General features: G+C 33.4%; 3 protein-coding genes across 6 annotated transcripts; 1 reads left to right on the top strand and 2 right to left on the bottom strand.

Annotated features, from left to right (window-relative positions):
- Positions 1–6939: 6939 nt before the first annotated feature.
- LOC127266610 (vacuolar protein sorting-associated protein 52 A-like) lies at positions 6940–12224 on the bottom strand. Of its 4 annotated transcripts, none has more exons than XR_007842170.1 (10): positions 11912–12224; positions 11755–11825; positions 11408–11509; positions 11063–11144; positions 9983–10063; positions 9526–9642; positions 8983–9169; positions 8697–8763; positions 8070–8437; positions 6940–7003 (listed from the first exon to the last, which is right to left on the bottom strand). XR_007842170.1 is itself a non-coding variant. In XM_051296911.1 (9 exons), the coding sequence occupies exons 3-7, from the start codon at positions 11470–11472 to the stop codon at positions 9044–9046; spliced, it is 471 nt and encodes a 156-aa protein (XP_051152868.1). In that variant the 5' UTR covers positions 11473–11509; positions 11755–11825; positions 11912–12221; the 3' UTR covers positions 7836–8437; positions 8697–8763; positions 8983–9043. The 4 variants fall into 4 exon arrangements, 1 of the variants encoding a protein (XP_051152868.1); XR_007842168.1 differs by lacking the exon at positions 6940–7003 and adding an exon at positions 7193–7397 and having other exon boundaries at positions 11912–12223; XR_007842169.1 differs by lacking the exon at positions 6940–7003 and having other exon boundaries at positions 7837–8211; positions 8315–8437; positions 11912–12216.
- A 179-nt stretch (positions 12225–12403) lies between these two features.
- On the top strand, positions 12404–15193 carry LOC127266609 (vesicle-associated membrane protein 724). The gene is made up of 5 exons (XM_051296910.1): positions 12404–12862; positions 14156–14297; positions 14378–14498; positions 14597–14659; positions 14758–15193. The coding sequence occupies exons 1-5, from the start codon at positions 12667–12669 to the stop codon at positions 14905–14907; spliced, it is 672 nt and encodes a 223-aa protein (XP_051152867.1). The 5' UTR covers positions 12404–12666; the 3' UTR covers positions 14908–15193.
- Positions 15194–15761: 568 nt separating this feature from the next.
- On the bottom strand, positions 15762–16767 carry LOC127266539 (protein SRC2-like). The gene has a single exon (XM_051296807.1). The coding sequence runs from the start codon at positions 16674–16676 to the stop codon at positions 15792–15794; it is 885 nt and encodes a 294-aa protein (XP_051152764.1). The 5' UTR covers positions 16677–16767; the 3' UTR covers positions 15762–15791.
- Positions 16768–19439: the final 2672 nt, after the last annotated feature.

Genomic DNA, 19439 nt, shown 5'->3' with positions numbered 1-19439 from the left:
GATTTTAATATTATTTTATTGTTTCCTATACATGTATACTAATATTTATTTTAAATCTTTTTAGATGCATACGAGAGGGAGCGGCCGCATGATCGAACAACCGAACATAATCGGGAGTACTTTCTTTTTCTTTTACATTTATGAATTGCATTTATTTTATCACATTGCATATAGGGTTATATTTATTTTTACGTCCGTCCCGGGACATGCATGCATTAATTTTGTTTCTATATTTTATACTAACACATTTTTTAGTGTTTTTTAGTTTGTAGGTAAAGCTTATCGGGAGATTAGAGGAAGTGCAAAGATCCGTCAATCTCGATTTCAAACAAGGGTAAGTGATTTTAATATTATTTTGTCTTTTCCTTCCTATGCATATACATACTAATATTTATTTTAAATCTTTTTAGATGCTTACGAGAGGGAGCGGCCGGATGATCGGACGACCGAATACATAAGAGGGAGTAATTCGTCCCTATACTTTTACATTTATGCATTGTATTTATTTTAGCATCTAGCATATAGAGTTAGATTTATTGTTACGTCCCGGGACATGCATGCATTAGTTTTGTTTCTATATTTTATACTAACTTATTTTTAAGTGTTTTTAATTTGTAGGTAAAGTTTATGTGGAGACGATGGGATCCGCAAAGATCCTTCGATCTCGATTTCAAACCCAAGTTAAGTGATTTTTTAATATTATTTTATTGTTTCCTACACATGTATACTAATATTTATTTTAAATCTTTTTAGATGCATACGAGAGGGAGCGGCCGGATGATCGGCGACCGAATACATAAGAGGGAGTAATTCGTCCCTATCCTTTTACATTTATGCATTGTATTTATTTTAGCATCTAGCATATAGAGTTAGATTTATTGTTACGTCCCGGGACATTCATGCATTAGTTTTGTTTCTATATTTTATACTAACTTATTTTTAAGTGTTTTTAATTTGTAGGTAAAGCTTATGTAGAGACGAGGGGATCCGCAAAGATCATTCGATCTCGATTTCAAACCCAAGGTAAGTGATTTTAATATTATTTTATTGTTTCCTATACATGTATACTAAAATTTATTTTAAATATTTTTAGATGCATACAAGAGGGAGTGGCCGGATGATCGGACGACTGAATACATAAGAGGGAATAATTCGTCCCTATCCTTTTACATTTATGCATTGTATTTATTTTAGCATCTAGCATATAGAGTTAGATTTATTGTTACGTCCCGGGACATGCATGCATTAGTTTTGTTTCTATATTTTATACTAACTTATTTTTAAGTGTTTTTAATTTGTAGGTAAAGCTTATGTGGAGACGAGGGGATCCACAAAGATCCTTCGATATCGATTTCAAACCCAAGGTAAGTGATTTTAATATTATTTTATTGTTTCCTATACATGTATACTAATATTTATTTTAAATCTTTTTAGATGCATACGAGAGGGAGCGGCCGCATGATCGAACAACCGAACATAATCGGGAGTACTTATTTCTTTTTCTTTTACATTTATGAATTGCATTTATTTTATCACATTGAATAAAGGGTTAGATTTATTTTTACGTCCGTCCCGGGACAAGCATGCATTAGTTTTGTTTCTATATTTTATACTAACTTATTTTTAAGTGTTTTCAATTTGCAGGTAAAGCTTATGTGGAGACGAGGGGATCCGCAAAGATCCTTCGATCTCGATTTAAAATCCAAGGTAAGTGATTTTAATATTATTTTGTTGTTTCCTATACATATATACTAATATCTATTTTAAATCTTTTTACATGCATACAAGAGGGAGCGGCCGGATGATCGGACGACCGAATACATAAGAGGGAGTAATTCGTCCCCATTCTTTTACATTTATGCATTGTATTTATTTTAGCATCTTGCACATAGAGTTAGATTTATTTTTGCGTCCCGGGACATGCATGCATTAGTTTTGTTTCTATATTTTATACTAACTTATTTTTAAATGTTTTCAATTTGTAGGTAAAGCTTATGTGGAGACGAGGGGATCCGCAATGATCCTTCGATCTCGATTTCAAACCCAAGGTAAGTGATTTTAATATTATTTTGTTGTTCCTATACATATATACTAATATCTATTTTAAATCTTTTTAGATGCATACAAGAGGGAGCGGCCGGATGATCGGCGACCGAATACATAAGAGGGAGTAATTCGTCCCTATCATTTTACATTTATGCATTGTATTTATTTTAGCATCTAGCATCTACCGTATAGAGTTAGATTTATTTTTACGTCCCGGGACATACATGCATTAATTTTGTTTCTATATTTTATATTAACTTATTTTTAAGTGTTTTTAATTTGTAGGTAAAGCTTATGTGGAGATTAGGGGATCCGCAAAAATCCTTCGATCTCGATTTCAAATCCAAGGTAAGTGATTTTTATATTATTTTGTTGTTTCCTATACATGTATACTAATATTTATTTTAAAACTTTTTAGATGCATACGAGAGGGAGCGGCCGGAAGATCGGATGACCGATTACATAACATGGAGTAATTCGTCCATGCCCTTTTATATTTATGCATTGTATTTATTTGAGCATCTTGCATATAGAGTTAGATTTATTTTTACGTCCCGGGACATGCATGCATTGGTTTTGTTTCTATATTTTATACTAACTTATTTTTAAGTGTTTTCAATTTGTAGGTAAAGCTTTTGTGGAGACGAGGGGATCCGCAAAGATCCTTCGATCTCGATTTCAAATCCAAGGTAAGTGATTTTAATATTATTTTGTTGTTTCCTATACATATATACTATTATTTATTTTAAATCTTTTTAGATGCATACGAGAGGGAGCGGCCGGATGATCGGACGACCGAATACATAAGAGGGAGTAATTCGTCCCTATCCTTTTACATTTATGCATTGTATTTATTTTAGCATCTTGCATATAAGGTTAAATTTATTTTTACGTCCCGGGACATGCATGCATTAGTTTTGTTTCTATATTTTATACTAACTTATTTTTAGGTGTTTTCAATTTGTAGGTAAAGCTTATGTGGAGACGAGGGGATCCGCAAAGATCCATCGATCTCGATTTCAAATCCAAGGTAAGTGATTTTAATATTATTTTGTTGTTTCCTATACTTATATACTAATATCTATTTTAAATCTTTTTAGATGCATAGGAGAGGGAGCGGCCGGATGATCGGACGACCGAGTCCATAAGAGGGAGTAATTCGTCCGCATCCTTTTACATTTATGCATTGTATTTATTTTAGCATCTAGCATATAGAGTTAGATTTATTTTTGCGTCCTGGGACATGCATGCATTAATTGTGTTTCTATATTTTATACTAACTTATTTTTAAGTGTTTTTAATTTGTAGGTAAAGCTTATGTGGAGGCGAGGGGATCCGCAAAGATCCTTCGATCTCGATTTCAAATCCAAGGTTAGTGATTTTAATATTATTTTGTTGTTTCCTATACATATATAGTAATATCTATTTTAAATCTTTTTAGATGCATACGAGAGGGAGCGGCCGGATTATCGGACGACCGAATACATAAGAGAGAGTAATTCGTCCCTATCCTTTTACATTTATGCATTGTATTTATTTTAGCATCTTGCATATAAAGTTAAATTTATTTTACGTCCCGGGACATGCATACATTAGTTTTTTTTCTATATTTTATACTAACTTATTTTTAGGTGTTTTCAATTTGTAGGTAAAGCTTATGTGGAGACGAGGGGATCCGCAAAGATCCTTCGATCTCGATTTCAAACCCAAGGTAAGTGATTTTAATATTATTTTATTGTTTCCTATAAATGTATACTAGTATTTATTTTAAATCTTTTTAGAATCATATGAGAGGGAGCGGCCGGATAATCGGACGACCGAATACATAAGATGGAGTAATTCGTCCCTATCCTTTTACATTTATGCATTGTATTTATTTTAGCATCTAGCATATAGAGTTAGATTTATTGTTACGTCCCGAGACATTCATGCATTAGTTTTGTTTCTATATTTTATACTAACTTATTTTTAAGTGTTTTTAATTTGTAGGTAAAGCTTATGTGGAGACGAGGGGATCCGCAAAGATCCTTCGATCTCGATTTCAAATCCAAAGTAAGTGATTTTAATATTATTTTGTTGTTTCCTATACATATATACTAATATCTATTTTAAATTTTTTTAGATGCATAGGAGAGGGAGCGGCCGGATGATCGGACGACCGAGTACATAAGAGGGAGTAATTCGTCCCTATCATTTTACATTTATGCATTGTATTTATTTTAGCATCTAGCATATAGAGTTAGATTTTTTGTTACGTCCCGGGACATACATGCATTAATTTTGTTTCTATATTTTATATTAACTTATTTTTAAGTGTTTTTAATTTGTAGGTAAAGCTTATGTGGAGATGAGGGGATCCGCAAAGATCCTTCGATCTCGATTTCAAATCCAAGGTAAGTGATTTTTATATTATTTTGTTGTTTCCTATACATGTATACTAATATTTATTTTAAAACTTTTTAGATGCATACGAGAGGGAGCGGCCGGAAGATCGGACGACCGATTACATAAGAGGGAGTAATTCGTCCCTATCCTTTTATATTTATGCATTGTATTTATTTTAGCATCTTGCATATAGAGTTAGATTTATTTTTACGTCCCGGGACATGCATGCATTGGTTTTGTTTCTATATTTTATACTAACTTATTTTTAAGTGTTTTTAATTTGTAGGTAAAGCTTTTGTGGAGACGAGGGGATCCGCAAAGATCCTTCGATCTCGATTTCAAATCCAAGGTAAGTGATTTTAATATTATTTTGTTGTTTCCTATACATATATACTATTATTTATTTTAAATCTTTTTAGATGCATACGAGAGGGAGCGGCCGGATGATCAGACGACCGAATACATAAGAGGGAGTAATTTGTCCATATCCTTTTACATTTATGCATTGTATTTATTTTAGCATCTTGCATATAGAGTTAGATTTATTTTTACGTCGCGGGACTTACATGAATTATTTTTTTTTTTAAATTCTTAATTATCAATAAACATATTTTTTCCTAATTATATCAACTTAGACTAATATAACTTATCTTCTAATTAAAAAACACAAAATTTAATTAAAACTTAATATTAAAATTGTGGGCTGGTCTGGCCCGGTATACTTAGAAACCGGGCCATGCGTTGGTTTGGGTTTTCAAGCCCAATCCAGAATCAGGCCGGGCCTATCGGGCTTCAATTTTAAAACAACCCGAGACAAACCAAAAAAATATTACTCTTTCTTTCTCGCAAAAAATGCACTAATTTTTTGTGTGTCGGAATGAGTAACATCAGCCTAAAATTGACACATTTTTTTTTTTGCTAAATATGAGGTCAACTTTCTCAAATTATGGAAGCAACACACCTTATGCTGAAGCTTTTTTCTTTAAATCCGTTGATATGTTGAAACCTTTTCTAATAATACCTTTGTATCGAATTGCAATGGTGTTGCACTAGAGAAACCATTTCCCAAGCTTCCACATATAACTCCTAGAAGTAATAGATTAAGTAAAAAAATTAAAAATCATGCTTACATTGGTCTTTCCTATAACTGTTATTATGAAATTCTCAAAGCATTATTATCACAAAATACAACTTATCAAATTCTCTAAACTAAGACTACTTAGTACCAACTCACAAATAATTTGTTCATACCATCTTTATTATGAAATATTTTTGACTTTTTTCTTTTACATTTATGCATTCATTTATTTTAGCATCTTGCATATAGTAATATAGTCATATTTATGTCACGGAACTTACCTGCATTAATTTTCTATCTAAAGTTCATACTAAATTTTTGTTTAGTGTATTGAATCTGTAGGTAAAGCATATGTGTAGACTAAAGGATACAAAACGATCCTACGATCTCGACTTCCAACCCAAGGAAAGTTATTTTAATATTATTTTGTTGTTTCCTATGCACATATTCTAATATATATTTTAAATATTTTTAGATGCACACGCGAGAGAATGGCTGGACGACCGAAGCTATAATAGGGAGTATTTCGACATTTTTCTTTTACATTTATGTATTGTATTTATTTTAGCATCTTATATTAGTAATAGAACCATATTTACGTCTCGGGACTTGCATGCAATAATTTTTCTTTCTAAATTTCATACAAACATTTTGTTTAGTGTATTTAATTTGTAGGTAAAGCATATGTGGAGACTAGAGGATCCGGAAAGATCCTTCGATTTCAACTTCAAACCCAAGGTAAATGATTTTGATATTGTTTTGTTGTTTCCTATGCATATATTTTAATATCTATTTTAAATATTTTTAGATCCATATGCTAAAGAGTGGCAGCAAGACCGAATCTATAACAAGTAGTATTCTGTCTTTTTTTTTCTTTTACATTTATGCATTGCATTTATTTTAGCATCTTTTATGTAATAATAAAATCATGTTTACGTATCGGGGCTTAAATGTATTATTTTTATCTCTATATTTCATACTAACTTTTTGTTTAGTGTATTTAATTTGTAGGTAACGCATATGTTGACAAAAGGATGCGAAAAGATCCTTCGATCTCGACTTCAATCTCAAAGTAAGTGATTTTAATATTATTTTGTTGTTTCCTATGCATATATTCTAATATCTATTTTAAATATTTTTAGATACACACGCGAGAGAGTGGGCTGGCGCCCGGTATAATTTGAAACCGGGCCATGCCTGGGTTTCGATTTTCAAGCCCAATCCAAAATCAGGTTAGACCTATCGGGCTTGAGTTTTAAAACGGCCAGAGCCAGCCCAAAAAATATTACTCCCTCCTTCGCAAAAAATGCACTAATTTTTGGCGTTGCGGAGGGAGTAATAGCATAATGAAATTTGATGTCAAATATGATGTCAACTTTCTCAAATAATGGAAGCAAGATACCTTAAAATTTGAATCCATCGATATACTGAAGCATTTTCCTTTAAATCCACCTTTATGCTAAAATCCTTTCACAATGCTTTTAGATATACCTCCTAGAAGTAAGAGATTTAAAAAAAACAAAAAAAAAAAACAAATCACGTTACACTGGTATTTCGTATAACTGTCATTATAAAATTGTTCAAAGCATTATTATTACGAAATACAATTTATCAAATTCTCTAAACTAAAACTACTTAGTACCAGCTCGTAAACAATATGTTCATACCATCTTTAACGTGCCAACGTAATTCAGGGGAAGAAACAAATGTCCGTGAGAAAATTATTAAGCACGTAATGACAACTATTTTAAACGTTTTAAATAAAATTTGACTAGAATGTTGCTATCTCAAGTACAATTGGCAACTGTTCTGATAGCTTCTATGTTCAGATCCATAATCAAGCCAGATTTCTAAAGTTGTCAACCGCTCTGTAAAAAAACGGGTTCGGCTGTAGATAACAAGAAAAAACATATATAAATTAGGGTAGGGTATTACCTCATACATAAAATATGTGTCATTTATAAATTTCTCCATTCATTCTACATAACACTCCACAAATTCCATTATTTAATAGTACTCGAACTAGGACATGCATAAGATATTATCACAAACGGGTAATGAAAATCCAAATAAAACAAAAGTTAATGGAGAAGAGGAATATATAATATAACACAAAAAAATAGTGGATGTGTTGAGAAAGTTACAGTTAAAAATTTTGAGGAAGCACAACATTGGTATTATTGTTTAAAGTAATATTATCAATAATGCGACCAGAAAAGAGCAAGCAGGCCACGACATTCATCACAACATGAACCCAGATTTCAATATCTATTCCATCACATAAATTTTAACTTAAAAGTGAAAGCAGATGCATAATTAAATAAATATCCACAGAAAACCAGGTCAATATTTCTAACCTTTCAGTACCTTTTCCAAAGAAACATAGGATCCATGTTTTGGGGAGAGTAAATGGACAGGTAAAATTCATATTTTGGAACACAAAGTAAATCTGAATCAGAGAACGGTGAAACAGAAAGTATTTGATTTCAACCACACGACATTACTTTGCATGGATATCTGAGCACCTAGAAAGAGTAATAACAATAAAGACAGTAATCACCGTATACGCCCATGAATTCTGTCAGACCATAGCTCTTTCTCCTTTCTTATTCTCAAAATTTATCTCAAACATTTTAGCAAAATTCTGACCCAAACAATGTGAAGTTGCACCTTGCACACCACGCCCGGTGTTTGGAACAAGCCTGCCATATAGCAATTTTATATACAAAGAAAGGATCCCTTCAGGGATAGTTTGCACAGACTGTCCCAGAAGAGTAATATTGTATAATCTAATAGTATTGTAACCTCAACGGTTGTTGTATAGAGTCCCCCAGCAAACTTCTCATGCTCACTTTTTTTCCCCTTAATAACTGGAACAGCCAAGAACTCTTCATATATGCGTCTATAGAGTTCCAAAATGTCACGGACCTGAAAAGAATTGGACAAAAAGATTGTTAGTACGACAATGAACTACACCACCTTTGTTAGTGAAATATTTCTAGATGTAACAGTGCAGTCATATATAAAAACAGTAGAAAGCTTCATAACTTAATCCTGAATTGCAGATTCTGAGTACTATGGCAATGCTTTCAAACATACATACACAACCCAAAAAAAAGGAAAGAAAGAAAGAAAGAAAGGCATGATCATGTATACAACGGGTATAAATAGGCTAGCAAGAATATACCTCAATGTCTGCCTCTTCCTTGGTTGCAAAAGCAGTATGTCCTTCTTGCCAAAGAAATTCACGACTCCTGCATAATCACTAGACATCAACTACAAAGTAGAACAAGGCTCTCAGTAGACTTTCTTTCTTTCCACCAAATACCCATTTCGAAAAGATGAACCATTAAGAATAATTTCATGAATATTTTATATATATGTATCTGCTTGACCAACCTGGAGAAGCATTATATAGAGTCCAGAAATTAAGAGCAAAGAACTTTTCAAGATGACTTTAGACTATTAAGTACCTGATAAATGGGGTGGGGTTGCTGAACTCCCATCTCACAACATTACACCACTGATTAAGCCTCAGAGGCAAGTCTGGGTGCCCCCTAATCCATTTGGAAAAATATGGATACATAACAGTTTCACTAGTTGGACGGATTGCAATAGGATTCTCCATGTCATATTCTCCAGATTTGTTACCCATGCAACCTTGAAAGGAAGAACTAACAGTTAGACATTGATGACATGCCTGTCAAGCCCACAAGATCAGCATACAAGACTATAAAATGTCTTTCAGTTGCCTGCTGAATAGCACCAGAAGTCATGATAAAAGTTAGTATTAATTGATTGCAACATCATCAACTGAAGTGCCAGTCAAGTGGTTGCAAAAACAAGCACAAAAATAATAAACATGAGTCAAAGAAGAGAATGAAAAATCTCACTAAAATTGTTTTGATAAATATAAACTTCACATCAATGCTACTCTTTTTCAACAAACTTCAAAGTATACATCAGAATAAGAAAAGTCCTAGTTCACGAACAGGAGCCAAAATCAAAGTATTTACCTCGGGCGCAAACCCCTCTATATGGTCTTTCTCCTTCTGTAGGACATTTGAGGATACAAACAGGGGAAAGTAGCAGTTTTTTATTTTCATTTTCTTGATCTCAGCATCAAACGAGGTCTGCAAAATAAATTGCCACAAAGTTAACCACAAGGCATAACAAATGAAAATATTTGAAGAGAGACAAGCAAACAAAAGAGAAAATGTATTTAAAGTATACTTTCTGTAACACAACTATTTACTTATCATGTAACCGTTGTCATACTGGTGACTTTCATTCATCCAACAAACAAATTTACAAATCAAGAGAGAATATTATTATACTTGGGTGTTCAAAGGGTTTGTAAAATTTTATTTCTTTAGATGAATTGACTTTGACTTATCTTATATTTTATAGTGTGTTTGTTTGGAGGGCTTCTACAGAGATGGTAAATTTTGAAGAAACAAGAGACATTAGTACCTCTCCATCAACGATAACATCTATCATCCTTGGTGGGACAATGATGTCCTCAACAAATTTTGTCAATTTTGATTCAGCTGCCTGACAAAGCAAATAAGCATCTTATTATCATGGTATCTGAAGTAGTGATATAACATAAACGTAAGATTTAAATGTCCAAAATCCAAATGGTTGTTGCAAACATCTGAAATAATTAAATGCGTGATGATAGAAGCACAGGGATCATGAATTTCGACAAAAGTATGGTTAATAGTAGCTCCGGCACCACAAAATTTGGCACAGCACGGTCTAAGGGTCTTTGAAACTTTCTAGAAATCCCAGTTTCCTTCTTTAGAATTACTTTCTGTCATTGTCCTCAATTGCTTATGGATGTTTCCCTAACAACACCAACTGATTGATTTAGAGTTGCTCTTTTATATTTTGTACACTTTTTAGCTTCACTTTATATGCAGACAGACCATAAAACACAAAAAGACAAGTGCACTGATTTTCATTCAAGATGAAGCCTCATAAGATGGAATTTAAGATACATTCAACATGGAATACACTTCAAATGTTTTAATTTAATGTGTTTTATTCAGAATTATACATTCATGTAGCACATTCAACAAGAAAGATTACCATGATTAATGGCAAGCAAAAACAACGAGGTGCGATATTTCTAAACACTTTCTAACAAGCAATATATGTGTAAACAACTATAGATTCGTGGTTCGGTATTAAGCAAAAGGAGAGATCCTTAAAGTATTTAACATAATATTTAGTTCAAGACCATTCGTTAAACTGGGAGTGCATGACCATGCATCAATAGTTAAAATGTTTTATAAACCAAAGGAGTTTAGGGGAAATGAATTTTCATTCAGTAGTACCAGAAAACTGTTTTCATCATAAGGGGGGACATTAATAGCTTTTCTATATGTCCATGTGAAATCTCACTTCCTCGTCCTTAGATTTCCAAATATAGCCACTTACAATCAATGCACATCAAACTGTGAAAGAGCAGATAGCTGAACCACTAGTATATTTATTTGTCTGATAATTACATTATCTTTCATAATTCAGAGGAGATAAGGATTTTACCTTTCGATTCTTGAGCTTAAGCCCCATGTCCATAGATTTCTCTTGAAGAAACTTAATATCTGAGCATTGAACCAATTTCAGCCTACCAAACCAATACAAAGAAAATAGTTGTGAAATTCATAGAGAATAGTATAGCAACTCACAATAAGTAATTTACTAAAGCCAAGAAAACTGTGACTTAACAGCTTAACACACACAGATTGCACATCTCCACTGGGGTATTATAACATTTGATTCATAGTTTATATTCTTTAGCTCTGGTTGATAGTTTGTGAAATATTTCATGACACCCAGCTAAGTCTTCTTATGAACAGCTAAACAATAATGGAATATGGCATCCCATACCTGAAATCCACTGAGAACCTTTTCCATTTGCGATAGGATGATGTCACAATCATGAATTTGATCATGAAGAGAAACTAAATTGTCACTTTCTTTAATGTAATCCTGGCATCAAATAACAGATAGCAAATATCATGATAGGTAGGCCAAGCTCAAACACTAGAAACACATTCCTGTCCAAGCAGATCCTAAATGTTCCAGAAACCATCACTATAAGGGACAATTGACAGGCAACAAAATTGAACTTTCCAAAGCATTTCTCCTCTGGACCTATGACATAGCCATAAAAGAAAATCTACAACGGAACAGAAATTCAAGGAAGATAGTGAGACTGAGTGCCGGATCAGAACCTCAATGGATTCGAGTTCAGATTGCCGTAAATTGTTCTCCACATCCTTCGTATAGTCTCGCGATTTCGTTCCTTCAAGGCAGAGAGGAAAGTGAATATAATGAATCATTCAAATGATGAAATAGAAAAATGCAGTAGATTACAGCTTACAAACCAACCTCGTCAGCTTTGCAATCTTCGAGCTCTTGCTCCAATCCTTCCAATGAGACATCGTCACCAACCATGCTTTCTCCAGATCGCCTCCACTAGCGTGCGATCGATGCCGAAACAGACGAAGCACGGGGCTAAACACTACACGACGGCGGGGAGGGATCTGAAACGAATCGTCGATATCTATCGGCGTGCACTCCTTGCGACGGAAGAGGGTGATGAGGTTGAAGGAGACGGAGAGTTGGGGACTTCGATTGTAATTGATTTTTATAAGTGTTAGTAGAACGAAGGAGGTATCTCTTGAAATTTAAAAACCTTCAAATTTACCTCTCCGCCTCAACCACCTCTAGCATAAAAAAATAAAAATAAAAATAAAAATAAAATCCCAAGTTAATTTATATTTTAGAATTCACAACTAATTCTTAATATCTTTTGCAAATCATATATAAACGGCCCCATTTCGGACAAGTCTAAGTGGAGTAATATCTTTGTCGGGCTTTTGGCTAAGATCAATGATAGAGAAAGACTAGAGGGAGAAAGAGGTCGAGTATGAAAATGAGAAAGAGGTTCGGTGGGTGGTGCAGCGGACCGGCGGGCAGACAGGGCAGCCACTCCCTACCCTACCCCACCCCACCCCACCCCACCCCACTGCTGATTAAAAGTGCTCCACTCTCCAGTAGTCCCACTGAGCTCCCAAACAGCCCCTTTTGATTCGGATCGCTTTTCTTCTCCATCTCTGCACGGCACCCCTCGGCCATTCCCCATGGCCGCCGCCCAAGAGTCCTTCATATACAGCTTCGTCGCACGTGGCACCGTAGTCCTCGCCGAGTACACCGAATTCACCGGCAACTTCCCCGCCATTGCCGCCCAGTGCCTGCACCGCCTTCCTTCCGCCAACAACAAGTTCACTTACAAATGCGATCACCACATTTTCAATTTCCTGCTCGAGGACGGCTATGGTATCGTATCGTATCTACTTTTCAATTTCCCATACTTGGAGTTGTTTATCGATCTTCGTTAATGTCGATTTTGAGTGGAAATTGGAGTTGATTTTTATTGGATCTGCGAACCTTTATTGCTTCTGTTCTTATACGATTCCTGCAGTTCAGTTAGTCGAGTGTTCACTTCACTTAATCAATTCCATATATTCATTCGATTTCCCCTTTTCACTCTGCTTTGGATTTGCTTTTTATTGCTTCCTTATGGCTGGGTAAGAATTAGGGTTTTGGATCTTTAGTGAGAAAGTTGTTTTAGCCTCAGAAAAGTGAGAATTCCCATTCACATTCAAACTGGATAAATCATGCTTTCTTCTCGGTTGGAATGTTCATATTTTGGGCTCTTAACAATGAAATGAACTGATCATAAATCTGTATCCTTGTGAACTTAATTATGGTGCTACTATATTCTGAATTAATAACCTCTTCTAGCTATTGCTTAGGACTTTTCAATAAGAAATGTGTAGTTGAAGATATGTAGTTTTGACTGATATAGTGTTATGCTAAATTGTAGGTTTGAACTGTCCATATCAAAAATGTTTTTTTTGAAGGAATAAGGACTCTAAGACCCTTAATATTAGGATTTCAGTGGTCATGTGGTGTGATAGGTTTTATTATAACCTCGATTTTTATCATTTTTTCTGATAGGGTAGTTTCTAATGTCCCCTTGGAACTTTGGAAGCCTTAAGAAGCATCAGTACTTGAATGATGTCATTGCAATATAGAGTAGATATAGAGATTGTTTACTCCATTTTCCAAGGTATTCGATTTAATTAGAGTTCGTAGTCGATCAAGCAGCCAATCTGAGCTCAATTACTTTTGTGAAAGTTGATGTCCCGAGCTCGTGTTGTGAGATGAAAGCTTGTATAGCCATAAACAAATAACTAGCAAGTTATGATCATCAACAACATAATGAGCTTTGATCCACAGTGGGTTCGTATATGTTGGACACACCTTGTTTAGTTGTGTTTTGGAGTATTAAAAAAAACTGAATTGTGTTGTAGTTGGAACAGAACATAAGTCGTTTGATTTTCTTTTCATCCGTCAGTGCTACTCCATTTTCTGTTTAATGCTCTATCAGTTGTCTTTCTAGGATTTAGCTGTATGTTACATAATTTGGTCAGCAAACAGGGATTAATAATGATATGTTATCGATTAAATCCAACCCTTCTTAGGAATCTTGCAATAGTACCATAATGTTTCTTCCTACTGTCGCTCTCGCCTCCTCATTTAACACCATTTTCTCGAATCCCACAGCTTATTGTGTCGTTGCCAAAGAATCCGTGGGGAAGCAGATCTCAATCGCATTCTTGGAACGGATCAAAGCCGATTTCAAGAAAAGATACGGTGGTGGCAAAGCAGACACAGCTATTGCCAAGAGCCTCAACAAAGAATTCGGGTACCTCAATTTCCGGGAACCAAAATCCATTACTAATTTTGTGGCATTTAAACGGCTTTAACGAATTCATTTCATTACAGGCCACTGATGAAAGAACACATGCAGTACATAATTGATCATGCAGATGAAATCGAAAAACTACTTAAGGTCAAGGCCCAAGTCTCCGAAGTCAAAAGCATTATGCTGGAGAACATAGACAAGGTACGGCACATGAATTATCATAAAAAAAAACAACTTTACTCGACTTCTTGAGTTTATAATTTCTTACAATTTTTTCATCTTACACACACACTTTCCAGACCATAGAAAGAGGCGAAAACTTAACCATTCTCAATGACAAGGCTACAGACCTCCGTGAGTCCGTAAGTGATTAAAATAACACCCCTACGGCTATATCCTCTTCAGCTTCATTTATTTGTTTGTTTTTCGTTAGTTGATGCTTTTATCATTGTCCGTTAAGGCGCAAGAATTCAGGAAAAAGGGGACACAGATACGGCGAAAAATGTGGTATCAGAATATGAAGATAAAATTGGTGGTGCTCGGAATCCTCCTCCTCCTCATCCTTGTGATATGGCTGTCGGTTTGCCATGGCTTCGACTGCACCAACTAGAACCTTCCGCTAACTTCGATCTCAACTCGATTCAGATAATTTGAAGGGCAGCCATACTTTCTCCTACTTACCTGCAAATTCCTATGTGATTTTACTTCTCTTAGCTTCTCCTATATCTGCTGTTTGCTTATTTATTACTAGTACATTGTTATTACTATTTTTAAAGGTTCTGTATTGTAAGATAGATAGGAAAACATTATTTTTTAATGTACAAAAACATGGTTTGATTGATTGGCTTTTTAAACACATCTTTATTCTATATACCAGTTACAATAATATATTTTGTTTCTTGAAGGGAGATTAGTTGGTTGTATTATATGTAAAGATTTTTTTTTTTTCCTTATATTTATTTTGATGTGGTAATATTGATGTAAATAAATAAATATAAGTTTGAGAGTATTTATAATATATAATATAGTTAAATTTACAATATGAAATGATTTGAAGATTTTTTTTATTATTAGGTGATATATAAAGAATTATATAACTAATATAAAAATAATAAGATGTTTAATATATTAATATTTTTTTGGAGATATGTAATTTTTTTTCTTTTTTACAAAACAAGCAAACCTAAATAGTTTGTCATTAAACAGATCAAAATAACAATCTATATATATATATATATATATGTGATTATTGCATAAACTAGGAGTATAATTTATTTTTTATTAACATTAAAAAAAAAAAGTTACTTTTATGATTTACGTGGTATTTTTATTTTCAAAAAATTATATAAAAAATAAAAATAAAACCCCTCTATGTTCTGTTACTTATTTACTTATATTTATATATATTACAACAAATTAAATTAAAATTCAAAGTTAAACTTATACTTGAACTAGAAAACAAAATAGGAAACAAAGACACGCCAAATGTTACTATTAATAATAATGAACTCCGGCGACTAATTCAACACCAAATCTGTGATTCCGAGGAGGAGGATATACCACGTATCGGTATTCTTCTATTCCTCCGGCCGCCGGCGGAGGGTACACGTACGGCGCTCCTCCTCCTAGCCCTGGCGGCGTATCATCTCCAGCAATATCCGCCGCCCTAACGCCTGACTGTGACAGAATCCGCCGATGCTCCACCGCCGGAAACAATGAACGGAAATTCAGTTCCCCATAAATCTGCACCGCCGATGGATACATCCCATTGGAAATTAATTCCGCCGGCGCCGGAGGATACACCGAATCGGATTGTGATTCCGGCGCCGGAATTTCCTCATAGAGCTTCCCCAACGGTGGATAGATCGATTTGAGATCCATTTCTATCGCCGGATACAAACTGGATTTAGTCTCCGCCGGCGCCGACGAATCGGATTTTGCAGTCTTAGAGAAAAATTTATAAGAAAAGGTGAGGTGACCTTTAGGCCTGCCGGAAGGTTTGGTGACTTGGTAAGTGACAAACCTTCTTCCGCCATTGCCCCCGGATTCGAGAAGCTCTTTAACGGAGACGTGGACTTCGCCGACGTTCTTATCGCCCAAAGCTCGCTCGCAAACGAGCTTGAAATCAAGCGTGAGTCGATCCTGCCGCAGCGCCGCCTCGTCCACGGCGAATTTGATCGGAAAATCCCAGGTGGGGTTGGAGCCGCCGTCGCGATCGGGCGGCGTTTTAACGGATGTGTTGACTGAATTATTATCTCCGGTGGAGATGGAAACAAGTGCGTAGACCTCCATTTTTGAAACGAGGTTAACTTTCTTCAAACCGGTGGCGCATCGGAGAGTGATTTCCAGAGCCGTCTCCGCCACCGCCGCGTCGGCCATTTTTGGGTAGAGAAGACAGGCACAGACAGAGAGAGACTGGTGGAATATTCGTATTCATAATGATGACTATAATATAGGAGTACTCCATAATGCAATTAAATTAATTAATTCATTAATGAATAATGCTGTTTGTGTTGAGTTTTTCAAATGGAGCGTTGACTGATGGAATATCGTAGTTGACCGTTAACATTGCATTGATGTAATGTTAATGAATTATACCAGAATACAACTATACATCCAAAGCATCTGGCAGTTACAAATTCACTGGAACTCATTCTATATTTCTATACCTCCCTCCCACAACAAAATCAGTATTATTTTGTTTGCTTTTTTATAACTAGATTTTTTAATATTAATATTCTCGGTCAAATTTAACTTTTACGTCATTATACTTAATATAATTTTTTTTATTAGCATTATAAACATTAATGAAAGTATTTTTACAATTTTTTTTTAATTTGTACTATATTTTGATATTATAATTAATATTCAAAGATCAACGTGAAAAAAAGTAAATGAAATTCTTAGAGCGGGACAGAGGTAATATTATATTAATTTATAATAAAAAAGACAAAAATACAGGTGTAATATAGAAGTAATGGTACCTGTGTAATAATTAGTACAATAACTAAGTTAGTGTTATGAGAAAACGAGAAAAAAAAAAAAAAACAAATAAAGAACACAAAAATTTTACGTGATTGGTGACGGGGTGTCAACCTACGTCTACGGGCAGGAACCGAAGAAATTTTATTATACTGATTCAGAGAGTTACAATTATGTCGTACGGCTAGGAACTATAGGTATCTATTTATAAACACCCCGAAACACCTTAAACTCTAAATTTATTTTTTATTAATTAGAATAAGTACAAAAGTAACCCTCCTAATTGAAACAACATTTTCGCTTTGATTTCGGATTAGGTAGACTGCTAAATCCAAGTCACATTTCAACAATTAAAATATAAATATAGTATTTTTATTTTGAAATGAACAAAAAAAAATTTAAAAGTAATATCATTCTTACAGAAATGAGGAATTATTATAATTTTTACATTTAATAAATTAATTTTTATATAAATAATTTATAAATATAATTTAATCATTTTTTATATATTATAATCATAACTTTACACGTAAAAATATTTACTTCATAATATAAATTGTAGAATAAAATTGTACTTACCCTATTTGTTATCTATTCAAAATATTTTTTTTACTATTTTCATCTATATTTCAATGTATATTTTTTTTTTAAAAAAAGATTAATCATAAAAATATCATTAATTTTATTTAAATTACAAAAATATTATTTCATTCGTTCCTTAGCCATCTATTTATTTTTTTTATTTTGGTTCGTCTCGTAACAAAGTATCAATTTATTTTTTAATAAGGTTAATTTAGTCATTTTACCTTTATTTCTACTTTATCTCAATGTAATACTAGCATTTCTAAAACTCCATAAATAAACAAATGAATATATAGATATGAGACGAAAAAAGTATTACATATACAATTACTTCATAAATTAAATTAAAGACAAAAATAAAAAAAAAATTAAAAAAATTTAAACATTTCTTGATTTGAACGGGAGGAAGCATTTTATATAATCAATTTTATTTAATATATTGAATATAATATTTATATTAAAAAAATACATAATACAGTCTAACTCCTCCACGTTGAAGAAAGAGAATAAGAACAATTCCTGCTTTTGCATAGGAATGGTTCTAGATTTTTATTTATTCATTATTATTTTTAAATTTATTAGGTGCTGTAATATGACTGATATAACATTTTTCAAAATTAATATTTAAAATTTAATGTAGTTATATATATGTTAACTAATAAAAATTAAGATGTAACATGATGGCGAAACTTTTATCCTATAACCCGCGGGTCCGACGATCCCTTTTGAGAAAATTTAGACTCAAAATGTTTGTACTTTGTAATTTCATTTTCTAAAAGTAAACAAATCAAAACTTTATTTTACGTATTATATTATATTCAAGATTCGCATTGTCCATATAATATTAAAAGTTTATTATTCAAACATCATAATGGTATTCATTATACTCTCTCTATCTCACAAGAAGCATAATATTCTTTATTTTCGTTCTCCTGTTGGATTTTTTGATCCAATTACATTCATCCAAAATAAGACACACACTTTAATTATGCAGTCTACTTAAACCTTGGCCCGGGCTGCGACCCACACCCGTCGACAGTGGCGGAATTAAAATATTAACAGAGGGGGGCAAAATTTTTAAATTTACAAAATAATTTTTTATTTTTAAAATAATACTACTATCATCCACATAATAATTTTATATTTATTTTTTGCATACTAATATTAAATATTAATTATTACATCAAATATAGTCTAAATAAAAAAAATAATATTTTTTATTAGTAAATATTGATATATTATATTTTAAAAAAAAAACTAATGTACTTTCTTATTAAAAAAAAAAATCAACACTCTGATGTTTTTATTATATTTTTATTTATTTTAAATATTTTCTATAGATTATATATATATTATCTTTTTAAAAATAAAAAATTTAATAAAATAGAGTAAAAGTGGAGTTGGGGTGGGGCAACCCCTTAATAGGTCCGCCACTGCCCGTCAATCCGTGCCCGTGACCCCGCTTAGCCTGAACCGCTTACACACTCTTTGCTGCAACCCGTAATCACTTATCTGACCCGCGTCCGTGACCCACTTAGGATTCGCATCCCTTTGCTAGACGCGATCTGAATCATCCAT

This window comes from Andrographis paniculata, unplaced genomic scaffold (genome assembly GCF_009805555.1).
Source record: "Andrographis paniculata isolate CXL003 unplaced genomic scaffold, ASM980555v1 Contig76END, whole genome shotgun sequence".
NCBI classification, from domain to species: domain Eukaryota; kingdom Viridiplantae; phylum Streptophyta; class Magnoliopsida; order Lamiales; family Acanthaceae; genus Andrographis; species Andrographis paniculata.
Note: the sequence above shows the minus strand (reverse complement) of the source record. Positions and strands in the feature narration are given on the sequence as shown.